This window comes from Arvicola amphibius, chromosome 13, assembly GCF_903992535.2.
Source record: "Arvicola amphibius chromosome 13, mArvAmp1.2, whole genome shotgun sequence".
Taxonomy (NCBI): Eukaryota; Metazoa; Chordata; class Mammalia; order Rodentia; family Cricetidae; genus Arvicola; species Arvicola amphibius.
Genome location: NC_052059.1, coordinates 48,100,526 through 48,124,548, shown reverse-complemented (window position 1 = coordinate 48,124,548; position 24,023 = coordinate 48,100,526). Strand labels below are relative to the sequence as shown.

The 24,023-nt window shown below is 49.6% G+C and overlaps 2 protein-coding genes across 8 annotated transcripts in view; one reads left to right on the top strand and one right to left on the bottom strand.

Annotated features, from left to right (window-relative positions):
- Positions 1-956: 956 nt before the first annotated feature.
- Positions 957-22,506, top strand: Chrna2 (cholinergic receptor nicotinic alpha 2 subunit). Of its 2 annotated transcripts, XM_038309563.1 has the most exons (10): positions 957-1,132; positions 2,968-3,140; positions 5,461-5,592; positions 9,835-10,075; positions 10,199-10,664; positions 11,713-11,864; positions 12,265-12,309; positions 15,262-15,371; positions 18,123-19,146; positions 20,272-22,506. In XM_038309563.1, the coding sequence occupies exons 5-10, from the start codon at positions 10,592-10,594 to the stop codon at positions 20,395-20,397; spliced, it is 1,530 nt and encodes a 509-aa protein (XP_038165491.1). In that variant the 5' UTR covers positions 957-1,132; positions 2,968-3,140; positions 5,461-5,592; positions 9,835-10,075; positions 10,199-10,591; the 3' UTR covers positions 20,398-22,506. The 2 variants fall into 2 exon arrangements, with proteins under 2 accessions (XP_038165491.1, XP_038165490.1); XM_038309562.1 differs by lacking the exons at positions 957-1,132; positions 2,968-3,140; positions 5,461-5,592; ... (2 more) ...; positions 11,713-11,864; positions 12,265-12,309 and having other exon boundaries at positions 15,263-15,371; positions 18,259-19,146.
- Positions 22,507-22,525: 19 nt separating this feature from the next.
- Ptk2b (protein tyrosine kinase 2 beta) overlaps positions 22,526-24,023 on the bottom strand; it is a 122,969-nt gene continuing 121,471 nt past the window's right edge. For all 6 annotated transcript variants that reach the window (XM_038309555.1, XM_038309561.1, XM_038309556.1 and 3 more), the window contains one exon: positions 22,526-23,535. In XM_038309555.1, the coding sequence (XP_038165483.1) occupies positions 23,320-23,535 (216 nt within the window). In that variant the 3' untranslated portion in view covers positions 22,526-23,319. The remainder of the gene's footprint in view (positions 23,536-24,023) is intronic.

The window sequence follows — 24,023 nt, the reverse complement described above, 5'->3', positions numbered from 1 at the left end:
CATAGCCAATGTTGCCTGCTGGCTGGGGCAGGCTTACACTGTTAGCTTTTTTAAAAATACAGTTTATTTCCACCACCTGCCTGGGATATGGTACCACCTACAGGGGAGTGGACCCTCCTACAGCAATGAACAATCAAGACATTCCCCCAACACAGACAGACAGACCGACCGACAGACAGACACTCACACACACACACATGAAGCCAATCTCACAAGTGAGACTCTCTTCCCAGATCATTTTAGTTTGCATGAAGATAAATAACAGTTAAAGCCATCCAGGAAACCGGGCCCTCACTTTTAACCCCAACACTCCAGAAGCAGAGGGAAGGCAGACAGATCTCTGTGGGTTCTAGGTCACGCAGGGCTACATAGTGAGATATTGTCTCATTAAACAAAAACAGAAAGCAAACAACTACCCCTCAGAACCTAAACCTATCTAGAACAAGGTGGGAGGTGTTTGAGGGCACAGGCTTTCTCCTGCCTATTCTGGCACCCTCCAGTGCTGATCCATGTGGCCCACTGTGCCTCTCGTGTGCAGGAATCTGTGAATGTAAACTGTCTTGATGGTGGTCGTTCCCACGTCTGTATCTGACCAGGCTTGGTTCAAACAAATTCTGAATGTGAGTCTTTCGAAAAAGCAGGGTAGAGTGGTTTTCACTGTGTTGCTGTGGAAAACTATGTGTATCTCCACACAGAGGGAAATCTCTCACGGGGGTGAAGGGCCTTCCCAGAACTTTACTCCTTTTCCATATTTTAGGAACCCTCCCACCAGATGAAGATACACAGCTCACCTTCTTTCCAAGTACCTCCAACGCAGATTCCTGCCTTATCAGCCTTCCTCACACCCAGTTCACGGGCGCACAGTTAATTGGATGCACTTATCCTGACCTTTGTGTGAGGAGGGAGGGAGAAGGGAGGATTGATTGTGCAGGCAGCCACAGCAGTGGTGGCAGCAGCAGCGGCTGATTTCCAAGGACAGCTGAGACAGCAGTACCAGCGATGCTTTGAGTTTGGATGCCTGGCACTGTAGCAGGGACCCAGCACACAAGCAACGAAGCTGCTCTGGACTGAGATGGAGCTGATGCCTCCCAGGCTCTCTCCCACCTGGCCTCCAAGCAGGCCCTCCAGCTTTGTAAGTGCTGCTGCAAACTGCCCACTGGCTTCTTCTTTTTTATTTAAAAGATGGTTGTTTCTATTGATTAGAGCCAATAATCTTGACAGATAAAATCTGATGCTTTCTTTCCCTCCATGCTTTCTCCTCCCTCCTCCTTCCTTCCCCCTTCCATCTCTTCCTCCTTCCTCTTCCTCCTTCCCTCCATCTCTGCTTCTTTCTTCCCTCTCTTCTTCCTATCTTTCAGTTTCCAGAAGATGAATGCATGCAACTAGCTTCTTTTTGCATCTGCCATGATGTTGCAGTAACATTTTTAATCATGGTTAATGAGAATATCCTTCATGGTTTTAGCAATCAAATAAATGCTCACCAATAAATATAATGTGTGCCAATGCCTGTGTCTGTACAAACATCACAGATACTCTCAATCTTGGAAGCAATTCACAGTGCTTATATTCGTGTCCTCCTCAGAGAAAGCCTGTGGTGAGCCACCATCATTCACACCCTCCTTTGACTTGGGAGGAAACTGAGGCACAATCACCTTTTGAGACTTGCCTGAGGTCACAAAGTCATGTCTGAGAAGAACTGGAAGCCCAACTGGGCAGCTCATGCCCAGCAAAGTCAGAGAGCTGACAGAATGAGCTGTTCAATGGGGGAGAGAGAGCTTAGAGTTGCTGGAACGGGAGGGGCTGAAAGGAGGGGACAGTGAGGAAGGAGAAACGAAGGTTCGAGAAAGTCTGGAGCTATTTAATGCATGGGGATGCCATGGAGATCACGGGCAGCCAGGGGCACAGCCCTGGTGGTGATAACCTACAAACTGTAAAGGCATCAGAGGTCCGGTTATAGAGTTGACAACCTGACGTGTCTAGAAGACATAAGTCGAGGTGGCTGGTAAGGAGGGTGAGAAGGCATGCCTGAAGCCAAACCAGGCAGTGTCTGTCGCTGGCATCCTCAGACAGTGACTGGAGTGGGGCAGATAGCTTGCAGCAACTGCAGGGCGGAGGAAACTCTCAGCTGGGTGCTCCGTGGCTCACTCATATTTTGCTGACGACTGTGCATTGTTATGACAGATCGACCCACAGTTTTAGAGGACCTAGTCTGAGGTGTGTCCAGGGTTCCAAAGACACTTCAGGTGACAGCCCTCGAGTCTAGGGTCCTTCAGAGCCAGGAGCAAGACATCAGAGTAATTGTCTGAACAGAAGCCAGAGCCGCATCTGTCTGTACTGGACACAAAGTGGAAAGTCATAGACATAGACTCCTCCTCCTTCCAGTGTGTGTGTGTGTGTGTGTGTGTGTGTGTGTGTGTGTGTGAGAGAGAGAGAGAGAGAGAGAGAGAGAGAGAGATGGAAGGATGGAGAGAGAGATGGGGAGAAGGGGGAGGAGAGAGAGCGAGGGAGGGAGGGAGGGAGGAAGGGAGGAAAGAGATGGAAAGAGAGAGAGAGAGAGAGAGAGAGAGAGAGAGAGAGAGGAGGGCAGGAGAGAAAGGGAGGGAGAGAGGGATGGAAGGAGGGGAAGAGAGATGGGGAGAAGGGGGAGGAGAGAGGGAGGGAGAGATGGATGGGGAGAGAGATGGATGGGGAGAGAAAGAGAGAGAGAGAGAGAGAGAGAGAGAGAGAGAGAGAGAGAGGGAGGGAGAGAGAGAAACACAGTATGAGAGGAGTCTGCTTGCTTGCTTTGCCAGCAGTCTCTCCCAGGGCCAGGCTTGGACTTCACCTGAGGAAGCCCCAGAGCTGGTGGTTCTCCAAGATCCCCTCTTCAGTGGCACCCACGTGAAGCCTTCTCTGTCTTCTGGGGCTTCACAGCCCCAGGAAAACTGACCACTCTGTTGAGTGGCCCCTCATCCCTCATCCCAACAGTGCCTTCTAAACCCTCCGGGTTCTGTACCTGTGCAACCATCAGCTGAGCCAGCTGAGCTCCATTCTGCACCCGTCACTCTGCTTCCCAGAGACCCTCGTCAGCTAGCCAGAGGTCTCCCAGCCAGCTGCTTTCCTGCATGCCCTGAGTGGCCTGTTTTCTTCTATGACCACAGGTAAGTAAGCAAGTTATTCCTGAGACTTAGACGAGAGGTGCTGAGCATGCTGGGGAGACGGTAGGTTTGAGCTCAGAAGGAAGTTAGCAACTTGTGAGCACTTAGGAAATGGGCAGAGTTCAGCCTCCTGGTTGACCTTGCTGGACCCCTTCAGAGCATTGCAAAAGCAGAGCATTGGAGTGGCTATGGCAACTTCTGTCTTGTGGCGTCTACTTCTGTGTCCATTCTCTTGTTACTTTGTTTATTCACTCGGCCAATATTCTACACACTCATGTAAATCAGACTCACAGACCCTGGCTGGGTGGGGGGAATTTACTGATCTGAAAGGTAGCAAGTCCTCACAGCTTCTGCGGATCGAGGCTGGAGTTAGTTGACAGGGTACTGCATCCACTGATGAAGGTGCATGACCTTCAAGATTCCACCTGACCTTGAGCGCTCCTGTTAAGCTCCTGTGATGAGCAGGTCACCAAGCAGAGAAGCATGGAAGCAAATAGTGTGCTCTTCATCTCAGGAACACGATAGCGAAGTGTTATTTGGGAAAATGAACACTCGGCAACATTTCCTCTAACCTGGGGGTCTCGGTGGAGAACTGGGACTGCCTGTGTGGTGTTGCATGAGGGGTTTCTGGATGGCACTCGGGAGGGGGAGCTAAGCGTGTCTGGGGGAAGAGGCAGCACTTCTGGAAAGGGTAGACTGTGTTCTGATGAATGAGCAGCTAAAAGCGGCCACAGTAGGAAGGCAGGCAGGGAAGAGGGTCCAAGTTGCACTGGCTTCGATAGAATCAAACCTAGGTAGATAAGCAAGGCTGCAAAGAGCCTCAGGGCAGTGGAGGGTGTACCAGACCCTGGTAAGCATCACCCCTATGGGGATGTTCACGCCTGAGCCCTTTACGCTCGCAATAATTTTTGTTTGTGTTTCCATTTGCATGGGCATCATTTTCCCAGACTTACACAGCGACATCACTCCGCTGTCATCCGTATCCCAGAACTGCTAATCCAGCCATGCTGGGACTCACGGTCCAGAGCTTTTGGCTTTAAATATCTCTGTAACTAGGGGTGGAAGGTAACTCTAATTACTGCTGCTTACCTGGAACAATTTCTCCTTTTGGTTTCCGGTGACAAATTAATGAAATGATCACAGTGGGCTAATTATAAAAGGTGGAGCTCGGAGGCAGCTCAAGCACATCCTCTGGAGCCAACTGCGTCCCATTTGCTCATTGCTCCAGACGGCCCCTAACAGACATCCCTCTCTGGGTCTCTAAATGGTACAACTTCAGCACGGCTGCACCCCTGGCCTCAGTAATAGGAGGGAGCAGATCTTTATTCTGTGTGATACACTCAGACCTCATCCTCGGAATTTGCAGCCTTGGTATCATTTGAAAGAGCCAGGGACCTGCATACACTTTGGATCCAGGTGAACCCAGCTTCAGAATGAACACCTCGTCTCTCACAGACTCCAGTCTTGATGGGGCTTGGCAACGGTGGTCATAGCGTCAGTGTTTCTAGCACACAGTCAAGTACTGGTTGAGCTCTTACATAGTCACCCCTGGGGTTGATGACATCACTATATGACTTAGAAGCAGAGAGATTGAGTTTGTTCCCAGTTTTATCGTTTTTGAGCTCTGTGAACTCGCATTAAATCTGTCGACTTCTCTGAGCAGCAGCCTTTTAATTACACACAGGAGACATTAGTACTCTTCCTCCACACCTTCCTGGGGTGATGTGAGTCCGCATGAGGCCAAGGGCACCACAGCATTTTGTGAACCCGAGGGACATCAGGGGAAATTGTTCTCAGGAAGACCTTCTAGGAGTTAGCATAAAGGGAGACCCTGGAATGGTCCTTTCCAGCACTTACCCAGCCTGTTTCCCAACACAAGAACAAAACAGTGTGTTTTTATGCCCATTGGGTGCTGAATATAAGGGACTGAGGTTTTTAATCTTTTATTATTTATCATTTTACATGTATAACTGTTTTTCGGACGTCTATGTCTATGCACCATGTGCATGCCTGATTCCCGTGGAAGCCAGAAGGGGGCATCAGACCCCTGGAACTAGGGTCACAGCCCATTGTAAGCTGCCCGATGTAGGTGGGTGCTGGAAACTGAACCCAGGTCTCAGCCACTGAGTCATCTCTTTGTGTCCAGGAACTGAGTTTTATAACTGTTCTTTGGAACCCTTGGCTGGCTATGACAGTGGAAGCGGGGTGCATTGAAGGCCTGGTGACCCTGAAGTCCCCCCACGGTAGAGAGAGAGAATGAGAGGAAAGGGACAAGCCATATACTCCAGGTCCTGCAGCCTAACCCAGCTAATGTCTTTCTGAGGTGTTTGCACAGAATCGGATGTAAGGAAGAGCTCCCCAAGCCTGAGGAACTAGGGGTGTCCCTAGATGTCTTTGGAACCAACAAGGGGAACAATCAAATACATCAAGCCGCACACCAGGGCGTGCGTGACTGGTAAGTTATCTAGAGCTATTCTTTCTTGTCGTCCCTCTCTGTCTTCCAAACGACTTTGTTCTCTGTCCCTACTACTCAGTGTGCGTGTTGCTGGCCTTGGCAAAGTGAGAGGTAAGGGAAAGAAATGAATAAAGAAGAGGTAATTAGAGAGCTGGGGAGATGGCCTGATGGATGCAGAGCTTGCCACGCAAATGTGCAGACTGGAGTTCAGAATCCAGCTAAAAGCCAGGCAGGTGTAGAGGCTGCTTATAACCCCAGCACTTTAGCTGCAGAGACCTGCGAACCCCGAGGGCAAGCTAGGTAGCTAGACTAACTGGAATTGGCAAACCACAGGTTCAGAGAGAGGCCTCGCTTCAATAAATAAAGTGGAGATTGATTATGAGGAAACATCCGGTGTTAAACTCGCACCTCCACATGAATATACACACATGCATGCACACGAATAAACACATACAATAAAATGCACACATACGCAAATGACACACAAGTTAAGTAACCAGGTTGTAGCAGTAGGTATTTCCCCTGGCCACATTCCTTAGCCCCAGTGGCAAGCTTTGGTCTTCCCCATCAGCTCTCTTGGCCTCCGTTCTCCTCAGGCACGTTTTACAGGGGATCCAGAGTGAGCTGAGAACTTGGACTTCATTTCCAGATGCAAACTGGAAACAGGGCTTCTGAATCCTCATCCCAAGGAGGGAGTTCACAGCAGAATTCTGCTCTTCTTGGAGCCTCTGCCACCTTTGCCCCAGTTTTGGGGGCATGAGAGTTCAGATGTCTTAAATCTAGTGAGATTACAGATGGACCCAGATGGACTTTTGCTATTGTGATAAAAATATAGGTAACACAGTGTACCATGCCCTCAGCCTATCGACAGCAACAAGGTGTCCTGCCATCACCTGTCTCCAGAACCACTGATGCTCCAGACCGTAAAGACTAGCTCCTCCCTCCTCCCCCACTCTAGGTTCTGTCTCTGGGAATCTGACGTCTCCAGGTGTCTCCTCCTAGAAGTGGGGTTACTCAGTGTTTGTCTCCTTGGGTCCATCTTATCTAAACTAGCATACTGTACTCAGGATTCAGCCCTGACACAGCAAAGCTCGGGATCATCCCTTTTTAAGGCTATATAGTCATTCTCTGTCTGCACAGATAATATTTTCTTTCTTGTGTCTCTTGGGGACACGGGTTATTCCTCCTATCACACGATTCACTCTGATGGCTTATATCCATCCAGATGACAGACTGGAGTCTAAGGTCTATGTGAATTTTGAGCGAGGCCACATCCATGAGGCTGGAGGAGGGATACAGACAACACATGACGGGTAGTGTTCCATACTAGAAAGAACTTTCAATATTGTGATGAGGGTAGAAAACTTGGAAAATGTAGAAAAGTGTCAAAAAAACATTATAAATGCCTCTAATCCTGACACGCAGAAGACACCAGGTGACTCCAGGCCCATGGGACAAAGACAAAAAGATAAACACGCTGGCCCAGATCCTTTTCCCTGGAGGTGAAGGAGCTGGGGCTGGGGAAGCAGGTCCTGCTCTAGGCTCCACTCCAGAGGTGGTTGAGGATGGTGCCATGTGTGAGGGTGGCTTCCTGTAGGGGGCGTTGTTCTGAAAGAGTTTTCCAGAGTTGATATCTTTTGGAAATCGCTTGCCTTTTCTGCCTGCTGCCTGGAACACTTGGAGAGGGCTCAGGACAAAACCAGGCTCCTCTAAGAGAGAGCCTGTGTGTGGTCATGCTGTGTGCAACATAACACTGGCATAAAATTAACCGATGACCAGGACGGTATTCTCCCAAGGGAACAGAGGGTAAATGAAACTGTCAAATTTTTAATTTTTTTTCAAGATCATGATGTAATCACATCATTTCTACTTTCTCTTTCCTCACTCCAAACCCTTCCCAAACACCTCCGCCCCTCATTCTTTTCCAAATTCATGGCCTCTTTTAAAAAATTGTTGATATGTATTATATACATTCCTATATACATTAATACAACCTGCTTAATCTGTATAATGCTACTTATATGTATGTTTTCAGGGCTGACCATTTGGTATCAGATAACTAACTGGCGTGCTCTTCCCGGGGAGACTATTTCTCCATCTCAGAACGTTCCTTAGCTGTCTGTAGATGTTTGTGTAGGGAGGAGACTTCATGGCTTTCCCCATCCATGTTAGCGTGTCTATTGTGGTCATCCTTGTTCTGCTCGTGTTCAGGCAGCCATGCTCGCGAGACTTCGTGAGTGTAGCTTCTGACATTACTATGAGACACAGTCTCAAGACAAACCCCTGTTTTCCTAGCTGTTACAATCTTCCCACCCCCATTCACAATGGTCTCGAGCCTTAGGCCCAGGAGATAGATAGTCACAAATGTATCTATTGTATCTGCTGGAACCTGATGATCTCTACATGTTGCAAAGAGAAATTTCCTTGATGAGGTAAGGGCTAGATTGCAGGATCTGACTGGGTAAAGAGATTGGATGTGGTGTGGGACAGACCTGTGGGTCAGGAGCTGAAAATCTCAATTTTGTGAAAATCAATGCAGGCAGACCTTCCCCCCTAAACACATACTGGAGCTGTCAATTATAATAGCAAATACTTCCCAGAAATTGCATCATGTTGGCGCTCCCCCCCCCCCCCCCCCCCCCCGCCCCGCTCACTCTTCCCTTACTTGGCACAGACACTTTGTATTGCCACTGGGTCACAGTGCATTGACCCTCACAGCAGCAGCCCAGCGCCTGGCCCTCCTCTTCAGTGTTTTGGAGTTCACATATGGACACCTATGACCCCATGGACTATGTACCTGTTCTGGGAGGTTCCAGCTATCCTACAGCTAAGCTGATTTGCCCTGGTGCTAGTGACATGGCCAGGAAGCAAAGTCATGTTTGCGGACTCTGGACGGGGTCCAGAGTTGATATGTATTATATACATTCCTATACACATTAATACAACCTGCTTAATCTGTATAATGCTACTTATATGTATGTTTTCAGGGCTGACCATTTGGTATCAGATAACTAACTGGCGTGCTCTTCCCGGGGAGACTATTTCTCCTTCTCAGAACGTTCCTTAGCTGTCTGTAGATGTTTGTGTAGGGAGGAGACTTCATGGCTTTCCCCATCCATGTTAGCGTGTCTATTGTGGTCATCCTTGTTCTGCTCGTGTTCAGGCAGCCATGCAGAGGGACGACAGTATACAGGGGAGACTGCAGCTTGCTGTACTGCTAGACTCTCTGGTTGTTTGGGACGAGACAGGATAGACCAGAGGATGAGGACCAGAGAATAGTAGCTTCTCAGCTCCCTTGGTAACCGTTCTGATTCCTGCGTGGGTATGGCCCCTTCTGTGTTTCTTTGAATAATCAACCTCTTATTCATGCCTTTTAAAGCCATGGTTAAGTACACACAATAGGAAATTTACTGTTCATGGCATTCAGGCTTTTAAAAATGCTGTGCACCTGTCACCATTCTAAAACATTCCAGAATATTCTAGTACATTCTCATCACTGTCAACAGGAAATCCCATGTCTGTGCTAAGGGCCCAAGTGCTATCTCCAGGCCATATACAAACAGTACCCCAAGTGAACATTTGCATATATAAACTTTGTGTGTGGGGGGTGCACATGTATGTGGGTGCACATGTATGCACACATGTTTAGTGACCAAAGGTTGGCCTCAGACATACTTCAGACATTGTCACCTTTTACTTTATTTTATTTTTGAGATAAGGTCTCTCACTGGGACCAGGGCTTACTGACTAGGTTTGACTGTGACCAGCAAGTCCCAGAGGTCACCTGTCTCTACCTCCCCTGTGCTGGGATTACAAGTGCATGCCCCTACAACCCATCATTTTAAGATAGGCACTGGGGCTCGAACTCAGGTCCTTGTGCTTGCAAAGCAAGCGCTTTACCAATTTAACCATCTTCTCAAGCCCTAAATATGTAAACTTTTGAAGGCCATAATACTTAGTGCCATTGTGGTTGTGTGATTGAGCTCTGTACCATGCAAAATAATTCATTAGCTTAGGATTCTGCTTCCCTCCAACTCTCCTATGTGAGACATTTTTAGTCATCATGAGTACCTGTCTTCCCCAGATCCAGGATCTTCCTGCATCAGCTCCAGGTTCACCATCCCAGAGCCAACAGAGGATAGCCACATCTTCCTAACCAAGAACATTTTTAAATAACAGTTTTTTTTAAATATAATTCATCATGTAAAGCACAAGAGTTGGTCAATTTTATTGTGTTCACAGAATTGTGCAACCATCACCATTACGTCATTCCAGAACCTTCTCCATATCCATACTCCACCCCTGAAGACAGCCCGTTGATCATCAGGATTCATTCTCATTCCCTTCGGAACTCACTCCTCCGCATCATGTTTCCAGATCCGCCTGGCCTGGAATTTGCCCATCAACAAACTCCCTCAATATCTGGCTGACTTCCTTCACCTCCCATGTTTTTGAAGTCCGTCTCATCAATCACAAACGCCATGTTAGTACTTGATTTCTTCTCATGGCTGCCCTGTATTTCGCTGTTTAGCTATGCCACCCTTTGCTCAACTGTCCCTCGTTCACGAGCATTTGTTTGCCTGCAACTTTGGGTCATTGTTCCTAGGAGCCGCAGTCTTCCGCGGACCGCCCTTTCCAGTATGATTACCCCCACTTCATAGATGAGGAGTGGAGGCCACTCTGGAAGGAATGTGGTCCCTTCCTCTGTGAAGGTCAGTCATGTCTCAGCTTGTCAGCGATTGAGTGACTCTGGAGAAGAGGAGAAAGCTGTTCCTCCATGAGGCAGAGCAGCCAAGAAGCCCCGCACTCCAAGCAGGCCTGTTGACAGCCATGCCCTCAGCTTTCAAACCTTCCTGGAGTTTGAAAGACAAAGACACTACATGCTACATCACTTAACCTAAGAGTCCTCCCCTTCTCTTATTCAGTTGCAGAGGAGAGGCAGGGGCCTCACCGAAGCCAGCGCCTACTGGTCCAAGGGAGACCAGGACCCTCCAAAGCCATGAGCCCCTCCCATCCTGCTCTCCAGTCCTGGATACATCTTTGTCTCTGGGGTCTCCTTCTGATGCCAGCAGGTGAGTGGGTACCACCACTATCACTAGGACTTCATCTTACCCTTGTTCACTCACAGACCACACGGTAGACTTTCCTGAAGGGCGAGTCACTTCATCTTCAGGGCTACCTGGGACACTCAAGGTCACTGCCTGGGTGGCCAGGACCACAGGGCGAAGAAGATAAGGGGGTGTTATCTTCATGATAACAAAGAAAGCTTTGAGCAGCTTTGTCATCTTGAATGCCCCCAAGCCTTTCAATATTCTTGTCTACAAATGCAAACAGCATCATGGAACATTGAAGATTACTACGGGGATGAAGGAAGCTTGCACCCAGCACATAGGCTGGGGCAGGTATGTGGAGACACATGGTGGCTGTGCCGTACTTTCTATCCCAGTGGCTGCTGGCTGTGCCGGTTTTTTTTTTTTTTTTTTTTTTTTTTTTTTTTTTTTTTTTTTTTTTTTTTTTCTGTGTAAGGTGGTTCACTGCCTGCTCAGGCAGCAGAGTCCCAGAATGAGGAAGCTATTATGCAAAAACACAGCGGAAAGGGCATGATAAATTTCAGCAGACGACTGGTCAGAGCCAGTGATTTAAGAGCTCAGGCTGGTACCCTGCATGGGAGATGTTCTCATGGGCATCCGTAGCTTGTTGGAAGAGTGGATAGCAAGGATAAAAGTCTCACCATCAGCCAGACTCACATCAGTAGCTGAAGCCCCTCTCAGCCACCCCTCAGCCCCCTTGAGGCTCTTTGGTTCTGGCTAAGACTGATTTCTAGGTCTGAGCTTTCTTACTTGGCTGCAGGAGCCCTCACTCCCTGACTCCTCACTTGCAATCAGGAAGGCCCTGCAAGTGCCTGCTGCTTGTATGGTGTCCTTGGGGCTGTATTAACTACTAATACACACTCATCTATGGAATCACCAATGGTGTTTGAGATGTACTTCCTGTTTGCATCCCCATTTGAGGATATACAATGTTGAGTGTCTCGGCTTTGATAGACGTTGGAAAGAAAGCCACGGATTCAGCTCCTCAGTCTCATGTAGACTCTTTCTCTCTCCTATTCTTATTCCACAGTGTTGACCCAGCGAGGCTCACGCACCCAGGCTGAGGACCGCCTCTTCAAATACCTGTTTGGAGGCTACAATCGCTGGGCACGGCCAGTACCCAATACCTCTGATGTGGTCATCGTGCGCTTTGGACTATCCATTGCCCAGCTTATAGATGTGGTGGGTCTGCCCATTCACTCTGTGTTCCCTTGATCAGCCCCCCAGCCCACTTGACTTTTCTCATGGTCCTCCCTAAATTCAGCTCAGTCCTCCCACCAACCCTCAAAGCCACCATAGCTACAGCCTGCAGCTACCTAGCCGGGTTAACATGGTGCCTTCCTTCCCAAGCCTTGGAGTCCCTAAGAGAATGGGCTGCCAGAAGAAAGTTTCTAAAACACATGTCCAAAGTCCTCCCTCGTGTCCCAGGTGATCCTGAGGAATCTGAGTGCTGGTGACTGAGCCATGAGAGGTGTCTGGGCTTGGGTGTCCTGTGAGTGGGCCCCCAAAGTGCCTCTTATATATTCTGTTTTCTGGGCCAGTTTGTCAGTCGCCCCAACTGTCTCTGTCTCTGCTACCCTAGGACGAGAAGAATCAAATGATGACCACCAATGTCTGGCTAAAGCAGGTAAGCCTTCCCTTGTAGGAGCTGACAGGAATGTCCCCAGTTCCCAGCCCCTTCTAGGACCTCACTATTGAGGGATCAAGGAGCAACAAAATGCTGAATTCATGGGTCATGATCAATAGTCAAACTTAAGGCGTAATGCAGGATGCTTTCCTCAGGGGCTGATTTTGTATGGCCATGCTCTTAGTCCACTGTCCTTGTCACCCATAGCACCAAGAGATCCTTTTCTAGAAGCAAGCATTTCATAGTCCTAGGTCCTGCAGGACAGTTCACAGGACAGCTTACTGAATTATTACCAGCTACCTCACAGAGCGAGGGGGTATCCAGATGTGCCCAGCTCCAAGACCCATCTCCTTCTATGTGTGTCTCAGAGGCTGTGCTGCCTAACAAATGACCCCAGAGCTCACAGACATAAAGCAATGACCCATTTACCATAACACATGTATTTGTGACCTGGTGCTGAGATAGCTTTCTTTGCTTTGAATGGTAACCAAGGTACCAGTGTCATCTGGGCCAGTTGGGGTTAAAAATGGCTGTCAAAAATGCTGTCAAAAATGGCTTCCCTTACATGTCTGTCCCTTACAGGGGTGTTTGGAAGGTTCTTAAAGATTCTGAAAGGCTGGGTTAATAGCTCTTTCGTGCACACCCTCAGGTTCCTTCCCTGGTGTCTCTGGAGGGAGAACTGATGGATTTTCACTTGGTGGTTCAAGATTCCCATAGCGAAGGTCTCCTCAAGAGACAGAAAGTAGAAGCTGATAGCCATTTATGGCCCTAAAATGGTCCAGCCTCAACCTTATGCTATTCTATAGGCCCAGTCAGTAAATGATCTGGAGTCAGGAGGAAGTAAAGATACCATCTCTCCATGGAAGGAGAGCTGAAAAGTCTGTGGAGTTCTGGAATGGGCCACTGTTGGGCAGACTCAGGAACTAAGGCCTGATTAGAGCTGGAAGTCTACCTTACCCCTCCTGTCTGTCCAGCTAACCCCAAGGCCTTCAAGTGGATAGCAGATGAACATGGTAAAGGGAAGCTAGTCCCTGCCCCCAGCTTCATACTCTGGCCCCTTGGGTACCTGACTGGTCCTGTCTCAGAGTTGAGCATGCAGAAAACCACAAGGACCAAGATGGTGACATCTCTGAGTCATTCAAATAGATCTCTTGCTCGCTGTGGGTGTCTTGTACACAACCCCCAACTCTTGGGTCCCGGGTGGTGTCTGGTGTGTGAGAGCTATTTCTAAATTAGATGCTTGGGGTCAGAAGTTGCTCTGAGCCAATCGCTTCTGACACTGTTGACCCTAGAGTCATTGGAGGTTCTGTACCTCATCTCTGCAGATGAACCAGTGGGAACCAGGTGAGGAAGAAGATTGGAAAGGCCTATAGTCGTGTCATGGAAGGGGGCAGGTCCAGAAACTAGGTCATCACTATTGTCTTGCTCACCTGTATACCAGGGCTGGTATAGGAGGAGAGGCAAGTGCACTGTGGTAGAGCCAGGCCTTCTGTGGTTGCCTGGGACTAGCCTGAGATGCTGGAGAAGTTACTAATCTTCTGGGAGCCTCAGTTTCCCTATCTGTTGTAGACAGACGTTTTTGTCCTGTCCATTACTATAGCCATTCAGTCCCAAATAAACACACAGAGGCTTATAATAACTATAAACTGTTTGGTCTATTGCTCAGGCTTATTATTAACTAGCTCTTATGACTTAAATTCATTCATAATTCTTGTCTATGTTTAGCCATGTGGCTTAGTACCTTTTCTCAGTAAGGCATTTTTTTTTTTTTTTTGGTTTTTCGAGACAGGGTTTCCCTGTAGTTTCTAGAGCCTGTCCTGGAGCTAGCTCTTGTAGACCAGGCTGGCCTCGAACTCAGAGATCCCCCTGCCTCTGCCTCCCGAGTGCTGGGATTAAAGGCGTGCGCCACCACCGCCCGGCCTCAGTAAGGCATTCTTAACTTGCTTACTCTGTGTCTGGCTAGGGACTGACTCTCTTCTGCCTTACCTTTTCCCAGAATTCTCCTTGTCTGGGAGAATCCTATACTTCCTACCTAGCTATTGGCCAATCAGCATTTTATTAAACCAATATGAGTGACAAATGTTTACAGTGTACAAGAGCATTATCCCACAGCAAAGTGGGTGACTCATCTACCATAATACCTGTGACATTCGGATGCCCCATTTGATGCCAGTGTCCCCAAATGTTGTATGAACCTGAAATCCTGAAAGATGGACTAAACAGAGAATGAGAGTTCTGTTTTGGGAACCAAAGGGCATAGCTTAGTTTGGTACCATGCTTGCCTGGGAAGCCCTGGGTTTAATTCCCCAGCAACTACATAAGTTGGATGTGGTGGCTCATGCATGCAGTCCTAGTGCTTGGGAGGTGGAGGTTGAGGAGTAGAAGTTCAAGGTCATTTTACCATGGTAGCAAGTTGGAGGTGAGCTTGGTTCCTTAAAACACCAATAAACAAAACAAAACAAACAACAACAAAACAAAACAAATCTGGTTTTAAAGCCCACTTGGACTGCTGCAAGCATTGTTGGGACCTAGAGCATTCTCTTCCTGCTGAGAATCCAGGAATAGGGAGGTCTCTGGATCATAGTTTGAAGGTCCCAGGTAGGCTCCTTGCTTCACTGTCTAATTCTGGCAGGCCCTGCGTTGAAAATGAGTGCTGCTTAACAGATGTAAGAGGTGGGGAGTGTCAGAACAAGAACCAGACGCAGGGCTAGAGTGCCAAGCGTGCTGGCATTGCCATCCTAGGATTTTGGCTACCAAAGTCAGAACAAAACAGGCTGGTTATCGGAGATGGCTTGCCTGGTTCCCACGCCTGGTTTTCCTGGCATCATGGCCTCTTCTAATTCTGTGGGGCTAGGGGAGGGACTTGGGGACCTCTGAGTCCCACAGCTCAGTTTAGATCATCTTGAGGCTCCCCATGCAGCAGAGCCCTGATGCTACCCCTCCCCTGAGCAGGAGTGGAGCGACTACAAGCTGCGCTGGGACCCAGCTGAGTTTGGCAACGTCACCTCCCTCCGGGTCCCTTCAGAGATGATTTGGATCCCAGACATCGTCCTCTACAACAAGTAAGAGGCCGTTTGTTAATTAAAATATATCTCAGGGATGGAGAGATGGCTTCAGGTGTCGGAGCCCTGGCTGTGAAAGCAAGGAAGACCTGAATTTGAACCCTCATCAGCCACATAAAAAGCTGGAAATGTAGCCAGGCGGTGGTGGCGCACGCCTTTAATCCCAGCACTCAGGAGGCAGAGGCAGGCGGATCTCTGTGAGTTCGAGGCCAGCCTGGTCTACAAGAGCTAGTTCCAGGACAGCCTCTAAAAAAGCCGCAGAGAAACCCTGTCTCGAAAAACCAAAAAAAGAAAAAAAAAAGCTGGAAATGTGTGTGTGAGTGTGTGTGTGTGTGTGTGTGTGTGAGAGAGAGAGAGAGAGAGAGAGAGACAGAGACAGAGACAGAGACAAAGAGACAGAGAGAGGGGGGCAGGGAGACAAATGGATCCTAGAAGCTCATGGCCAGTCAGTTTAGCCAAAATGGGAAGTCTAAGAATCTTGAGATCCTATTTCAAGAAATAATGCCTTTAATCCCAGCACTCAGGAGGCAGAGGCAGGTAAACCTCTCTGAGTTCAAGGCCAGCCTGGTCTACAGAGTGAGTTCCAGGACAGCACTAGGGTCATACAAAGAAACCCTCACTTGAAAAACCACACACACACACACACACACACACACACACACAGGATGGAGCAAGATCAAAGAAAGGCACTTGATAGGCCCATATACACTCAATTATGCATCAGCACCCTCAATTTGTGTGCATACTCCACATACATGTACACATGTGCACCAGCACCCCCAACACATGTGTACATACACCACACACACACTCATACATACATGCATATGCATGCATGTAAACACAGTCTCACACACATACATGTGCGCGCACACACACACGCACACACGTTTCTCATAAAAGAAACTAAAACTTGTTCTTTCCTTTCCGTTTAAGTAGGGTTTCACTGAGAAGCCCAGACGTTCACACTTAAACAGCGGCAGTTTCTCATGCTAATACACGTCTAAAGCAGGTCTTTGGGACACACCGCTACTTTCTTGAAATACAAATAGGCATGGAAGGTTCTCGGTGGGGACAGGGAGAGGTCACATAATTTTGGATAGCATAGTCAATCACATCACCACCCCCCTACCCCCGCCTCCTGCTGGCAGTCAACCCTCAAGTAGCTGCTGTTTGCTGTTGCTGCAGAGTCATGCCACCCCAGCCCCCACACCCCATCTCTGTGCCCTGAGCTGGAACCTAGGATCCTTCCAGTTTCTGCTTCTGAGAGACAGAGATCAGGTGCAAAGTCCGAGCGGTGGGCGCGACTGGGTTTTAAGATTGCCAAGAAGATGTTGGTCACTGATTCCTGATGGCAACAAGAAGGTCTTCTGCTAGAACAAAGTCTAGTCCAACTGCTGTAGGCATTTAGTGTGTGCCCCACATACACGCCTCCCGGTTAATAGGCAAAAGGTCAATGAAATCACATGGTCTCCCGCCCCAAATGGGAGCCTGTTGCCATCTAGTGGTAGTTATGTGAAATGACCAAAATCATCACTACAGGTTTGGGTTTAATATAGGAATTAGGGATGGAGTTTAAAGACTAGAATACGTTCCCACCCAGGGGGACTCAGACTGAAGTCCTGCCTGTCAGTCTCTTCCTGTGAGCCCTTCTGCTTTTACACCGTGTCTCGTCTCCCAGCTAAATCCTACTGCCCTTGACAAGCCAAAGCCTTTTAAATGACTGCTTTCACGGCAACCCTGTTCAGCCCAGACGGAAGTCCTTCCCGGTCTCAGGAGTGTTCCAAATGCCCTTTTGTATGGTGATGTCATATGAATTCTTGCCATTTCCAGGTAGTTCCCCAAGGTCAGGGGTCACATTTTATATCCGCAGGCACAGATCCTGGTAGCTGAAACTGCCCTCAAATATTCTGCAGAATGTACAGTCTGCAAGGAGTTTCCCCACTAGCCAAAACATTAGGTCTCCTCTGGGAGGGAGCAGAAGAACTTGGTGCCAAAGCCAGGGCCCTCCCCTTCTTGAGCTGACTTTCCATTGGCCAGTGAGGGAAAACCCTAAAAGGTCATCCCCCTAGTCAGGTATGGTGGGGCACACCTGTAACCCCAGAACTTAGGATACCGAGGCCAGAGGATCACAAGTTTAAATTTAGCCAGCAAACTGTGGACCAGTCTATATTTCGTAGTGAGACTATCTCATAAAACAACAACAAAACCCAGAAGAACTTCAACATGCTAAATGGATAAAAATAGGGGATCAGACTACAAATGTGCCATGATTCAAAACATGTAAAATGGAAGTGCAGTCTTTTTTTTTTTTTTTTTTTTTTTTTTTTTTTTTTTTTTGAGACAGGGTTTCTCTGCAGCTTTAGAGCCTGTCCTGGAACTAGCTCTTGTAGACCAGGCTGGTCTCGAACTCACAGAGATCCGCCTGCCTCTGCCTCCTGAGTGCTGGGATTAAAGGCGTGCGCCACCACCGCCCGGCTGGAAGTGCAGTCTTTATGACAGTCAGATATACAATGCCAAAATGGCAATGACGATTCTTGTTTAGTTCTTTAAAATTTTTGTTTCTGCAATTAAAACAACGGTATTTGCAAAGACGACTCAGGACACATCTGTCTGCAGCAGAGATGCCCACACTACACGAATAGCTCTGCTTAGCCAGTCAATGGCTGACTTTGTTTACCCTATCACCCTGCTGCCAGTTTCCTGGGGGGAGGTAGGTATGCAGGACCCAAGCTTGTCTCCTCTCCTTAGTGCAGACGGGGAGTTTGCGGTGACGCACATGACCAAGGCCCAACTCTTCTTCACGGGCACGGTGCACTGGGTGCCCCCCGCCATCTACAAGAGCTCCTGCAGCATCGACGTGACCTTCTTCCCCTTTGACCAGCAGAACTGCAAGATGAAGTTTGGCTCCTGGACGTATGATAAGGCCAAGATCGACTTGGAGCAGATGGAGCAGACGGTGGACCTGAAGGACTACTGGGAGAGTGGCGAGTGGGCCATTATCAACGCCACGGGAACCTACAACAGCAAGAAGTACGACTGCTGCGCCGAGATCTACCCTGACGTCACCTACTACTTCGTAATCCGCCGGCTGCCCCTGTTTTACACCATCAACCTCATCATCCCTTGCCTGCTCATCTCCTGCCTCACCGTGCTGGTCTTCTACCTGCCCTCTGAGTGTGGGGAGAAGATCACCCTGTGCATCTCGGTGCTGCTCTCGCTCACCGTCTTCCTGCTGCTCATCACGGAGATCATCCCGTCCACCTCGCTGGTCATCCCGCTCATCGGCGAGTACCTGCTCTTCACCATGATCTTCGTCACCCTCTCCATCATCATCACGGTCTTTGTGCTCAATGTACACCACCGTTCCCCCAGCACCCACAACATGCCCCGCTGGGTGAGGGGCGCCCTGCTAGGCCGGGTGCCCCAGTGGCTGATGATGAACCGACCCCTGCCACCTACGGAGTTCCACGACTCTCCCGGTCTGAAGTTCAACCCTGCTTATCACTGGCTAGAGACCAACATGGATGCCGAAGGAAGGGAGGAGACAGAGGAAGAGGAGGAAGATGAAAATATTTGTACGTGTGCAGGCTTCCCAGACGCTTCAATGGGTGTCCTCTATGACCATGGCAGCCTGCATCTGAGGGCCCAGGAGCCCGAGGCCAAGGCTCCCTCTCAGGATCGTGAGATCGTGCTGTCCCCTCAGATACAGAAAGCACTAGAAGGTGTACACTACATTGCTGACCACCTGAGGTCTGAGGATGCCGACTCTTCGGTGAGTTGGGTTGAGGGAGCGATTCCCCACCCCCCATGGGCGATTCTGCCAGCTTAGTAGGGAACGGTCCCATCCCAGGGCGTCAGTTTCGATAACCCCTTCCTTCCTGTAAAGCACCTGTCTTCCTCAGTCATTGTCTGAGGAGTCTAGACAATCACGAGACAGACGCACTCTAGCCGGAGGTTAGCTGGTCACTTCCTGGCAGATGGCAGAATACCACAGGGCGCATTGCCCTCTGCCCAACCTAACTGGGAGAGAGTGATCAGAGACTGCCCAGCTCAGCTGCTGGTGCCCCTCTGCTTTGACTTTTGCTGATCAGCCTTTCTCAGGAGGAGGGGGTGGGAATGGGGCAGGGAGCCAGAGACAGAAACCAAGTACAAATGCATTAACTCTGTGCATTGCTGGCCTCCACACTCTCCCGCCATAGAAGGTCTCCTTCATCTGGGCTCTGAGCAGTTTGTGACCTTAGCCTGTTCACTCACAAGCCCTGCAGGGTCTCAGCTGAGCCAGGGTGACTCCCCTCCCCGATGCTGCCTACAGTACTCAGTGTTCAGAACCTGCTTATGTATGCCCTTACCAACCAAGCGAGGGATGAAAGACCTGAACTTACGATGGGGTGACCTTATTGAGTAGATGAGAACATTAATCGTTCATTTGTAAATGCCTAAGAATTTAGATCCTCTGGCTTGGCCTATGAGTGGAGGAGCCCCAGAACCCCAGCTCTTCCATGCTGGCCTGCCCTGGGCCACAAACTGCCTCTTTCTGTCCCCTGCAGGTGGGTGGAAAGGTAGCATGGGATTTGGCAGCTACGTAACTACTGTGAGTTACATTTAAATTCTTCTGATTTGGAGGGTCCATGCCCTCTTGGTGGCCCTAGCCCCTCCTTGTGTCCCCTGGACTGCTATACCTGGGAATACATGGACATAGGGAAGGACAGATTGGGACGCCCAGGGATGTGTCAGCCCTGAGCTAAGCCTGTTTCTCCCTCCACCCATCTCTATGACCTCAACTTCTCAAGCCTTTAGTAGAGCTGGTGACTGCTGCCTCCATAGGGTGGACATGGGAGGGACACATCTTCTTCCCAAAGCCTGGCTTTTGTTACTGTAAGCCCGATTCTAATTTCAGGTAAAGGAAGATTGGAAGTACGTGGCCATGGTGGTAGACCGGATATTCCTCTGGCTGTTCATTATTGTCTGCTTCCTGGGGACCATCGGGCTCTTCCTCCCTCCATTCTTGGCTGGGATGATTTGATCTCAAGTCCCTTGTGTTGGCTCCAAGATGACTTCTGGCCTTCTCTAACTGGAGCCATCTCTAGAATGTTCTTTTGGGTCAATACTATCTTTCTGCAGAGTTTCTCTGAGGCCCCCCCCAAACTAGTCTAGACTTTACACCCTCTTTGGAACAGCGCACAATGATATTGTTGTGCCAAGTGCTGAGACCACTCCACATGACACCTGTTTAGGGATGCTGGGGAACCCAGAAACGATGAAGACATTTGCTCTGCAGAGGCTGACAATGTGGTGGTGACACAAGGAAGAATAAGATATTTCTGAAAGAGCAGCAGGAGCCATATATGACCAAAGGATCAAACGAAGGGACAGAGAGGTCAGACCAGGGCAAAGGGAACTAGAACACCGCCCCAAGGGTGGGCACATGGGGACAAAGGGAGTGCCTGGTGCAGGAGAGCTCTGAACAGCACTTTGGATTCAGAGTGTCAGGGAGGACAAGTCGGGTGGAGAGTCTGGGAAGGCAGGTTGGGTATCTTTAATCCAGGCCTAGGAAGAAGTTCGGGGTCTTCTCTGAACCTGTCTCCGTGTGCTTTGTGAGGCAAATATCAGCAGGACAAGGCTATTTCCAGAAGTAGTAAGGCACAAAAGTCCTCAGCCTGAAGGTCTTGACCCCTTTCGCATATCAGATATCCCACATAGCAGGTATTTGTATTATGATTCCTAACAGTAACAAAATTATAGTTATGAAGTAGCAATAAAATGATTTTATGATGGGGGGTCACCACAACATAAGGAGTTTACTGTATTAAGGATCGCAGCACTGGGAAGGTCGAGAACCACTGGTCTAGATGTCATGGTGGATGCTTGCAGCAGAGGAATGGCATGTAGCTGGGTGGAAGTGGCTGGGCTGTGATTCATCTGAAAGCACCTTTGAGCCCCCAGGATGCCCTCAGCATCGTGTCTCACGATTCTGTGCCACAAAGAGGTCTAGTAATTGCTGACAGGGATCAGGGTCACCTTCAAATCATCAGTGGACACACTAAGAAGGCAGTCTCCACTGGGGGTACCCCTCTTGTCACCCAAAGGCCCTGGTCTCCAATTCCCTGCTCTGTCAGCATGCCTTGCCTAGAAACTGAAGGTTTGCTTCAAGCTCTTTAGATTACATGTTCCTTTGGGGCAGAACCTCTGCTTCTGTTTTCTCTCCAGCCCAGCCCCACGCTGGGTGACAGAACTCAGCACCTGGACCATTAGTTCTGAGTAGTGGAAACGAGCCTGGTTGCTCTGGGCCCCTAAACCACTGGATAACATCCAATGTTCAGGGACGTTTCCTCCCCAAGCAACTGTTCCACAGTCCCTTCGGGTGGCTAGCCTGCTCTGAATTGTTCTGTGCAATTTATTCTTGCACTTGGAATATTACAAGGCCCTCCACTGCATAGGAGCCCAGGGGATAGGGCCTCTCAGAACACTGTCCAGTCCCTGAGGAGTCAGACCCTCAGAAGCTTACAGCAATGGCATCCCTGATTGCTAATAGATACAGAGACCAAGGCAGGAAGCAGAGTGGGGAAAGCTTCTGGTGTCTCTGTCTCAGGGTGTTCTCCTTCTGAACCCCACACACTGCGCTTTGACAGACCCAAGGGAAACCTGCTCACCAAAGGCCTCACTGGAACACCCTGCTCTCAGTTCCCATGAGCCCCTAATCAGTCACTAATTCAGTTCTTGGCTCCTCCTTGCTCCAGTGAAGGCAGCCTGCGGCCTCCCCTCCACCTGTTTTAAGCCCTCGGATGTGATTTCCTGGCGGGAGGTGCTTGTTGCACGCTTGTCCACGTCTCCCGTCCTTGCACGCGAGTGGAATGCTGAAATAAAGCTGAGATGGCTGCTCTCAAAACTGTCATGCCTTCCTGCCACCTCAGCTGTCGCTGGCATCATCGAGTCCCCTCCAGAGTCTAGGTGGCTTGGGGACAGTCTCAGGGGAGAAGCGTCCCACAGAGGGAACTACACGGTGCCTTCCTGGAAAGCTTCCTTTTGGATGAGGTGCCACGACAGCCTACGTGGAGCAAAGGGCAGGAGGCCACCACCCACTTCACATGGGCTGTGGTTCCAGGTCAGCTTCCTCCTACAAAGAGCAGATGCAATAAACGACACAGTCAAGCTAACCACAAAGCAAATGGCAATGATTTTAATTCAACCACAGATCAAAAAGAAGGGAGGTAAATGAATGCTCTCCACCAATGTACGAGGAAGGAAAGGAGCAGATGTGTGAAAAGGGATGAGAGAAAAAGAGGAGTAAGAAAAGAGGGGAGAAGAAAAGAGGGAGAAGAGGAAAGCAGGAAGGGCTCAAAGTCCCGTTCTGACCTCCGACTCTCTGCTTCTTCCCTGAGGCGCTGGGTTTGATAAAAACACACAGCCCTGCGGCCAGAATGGTTTGTTCCTGGACTAAGGCCCGTCCGTGACTGTCTGTCCAGGCCAAACTCACATTAAATAAATTCCAATGTACACTGTACAAGAGAGCCAGGCCCAGCCCTCATTTCACCAGCCTCTCCACAATAAAGCCCCTCTTTGTCCCCTCTGCATCAGGGGTCCCCTGAGGGATAAAGAGGAAGAGGAATACTGGCTCTCAAATGTCCATGCAGAAAGCCATCATGGCTGGTAGGGGTACAATTGTGACCCCAGTGGTACGCCAGCACCCAGGCTGGGGTAGGAGGGAGTGTCTGGCAGTAGTACCCCTATGAACTATGTCACCCCACCCTGTGTCTGTGCCCAGAGTCTTCTCTGTCCAGGTGCAGCCGGCATAGCACAGTCTAGGGTGGGTGGGGGAAGGGGGACTCGTGCAAAGTGGTGAGGGGAGGACTCTTCTCAGCCTTCCCTAGAGGACCAAAGGCAATGCAGGGAAGGTACGCCATGACAGGTTGGGGCAGAAGGTGCAGGCAGGCGGCCCCTCCCTCGATCACTCCGCGGGTGGATGGGCCAGGTTGGCCAGAACCTTGGCTTGGTCCACGGCATCCAGCAGGTTCTTGGCATCCACAGCCAGGGTGTGGGAAGCTGTGAGCATCTGGCGCTTACAGTCCTCACTCAGGGATGTCACAGCGTTCTGCTGAGCCAACCTCATCTTGTTGATGAGCTCCGCCAGGTCTTTGTTGAGCAGTTTCTGGGTCCCTTCGATCTGACAGGCAAACAGACAGGACAGGTTGAATGACAGATGAGTTGGAAAGGCTAAAGGCTTCAGAAGCTTCCTGGGAGCCAGTTACTCACCAACCTGGGCTGAATTCACCTCTCTGCATAGGCTAGAGTTGGTCTAGAAAGATCAATGCAGCAGATGCCCCAGATCTGAGCCAACCATGCGCCAGCCATGCCTGACTGAACAGGGGAGTGCCCTCCATTACGGTGGCAATCCCTGCACGCTGGGCAGAGGTCAAACACATTCACCTACTTTGATGGATCATCTTCATTATCAAACTGATGGCATTTAGAGTGACCATGGAAGTAAACCACAGGGCGCATTGGTGAGGGAGTTTCTAGATAGAAGTAAGAGCCACCCCAGATAGGGAAGGACCCCTCCCCCATGTGGTGGCGCCATACCACGGGATGAGGTCTAGAAATAAATAAACTGGAGAAAGTGAGTTGAGCACCAGCGTTTACCATCCTGCCTTC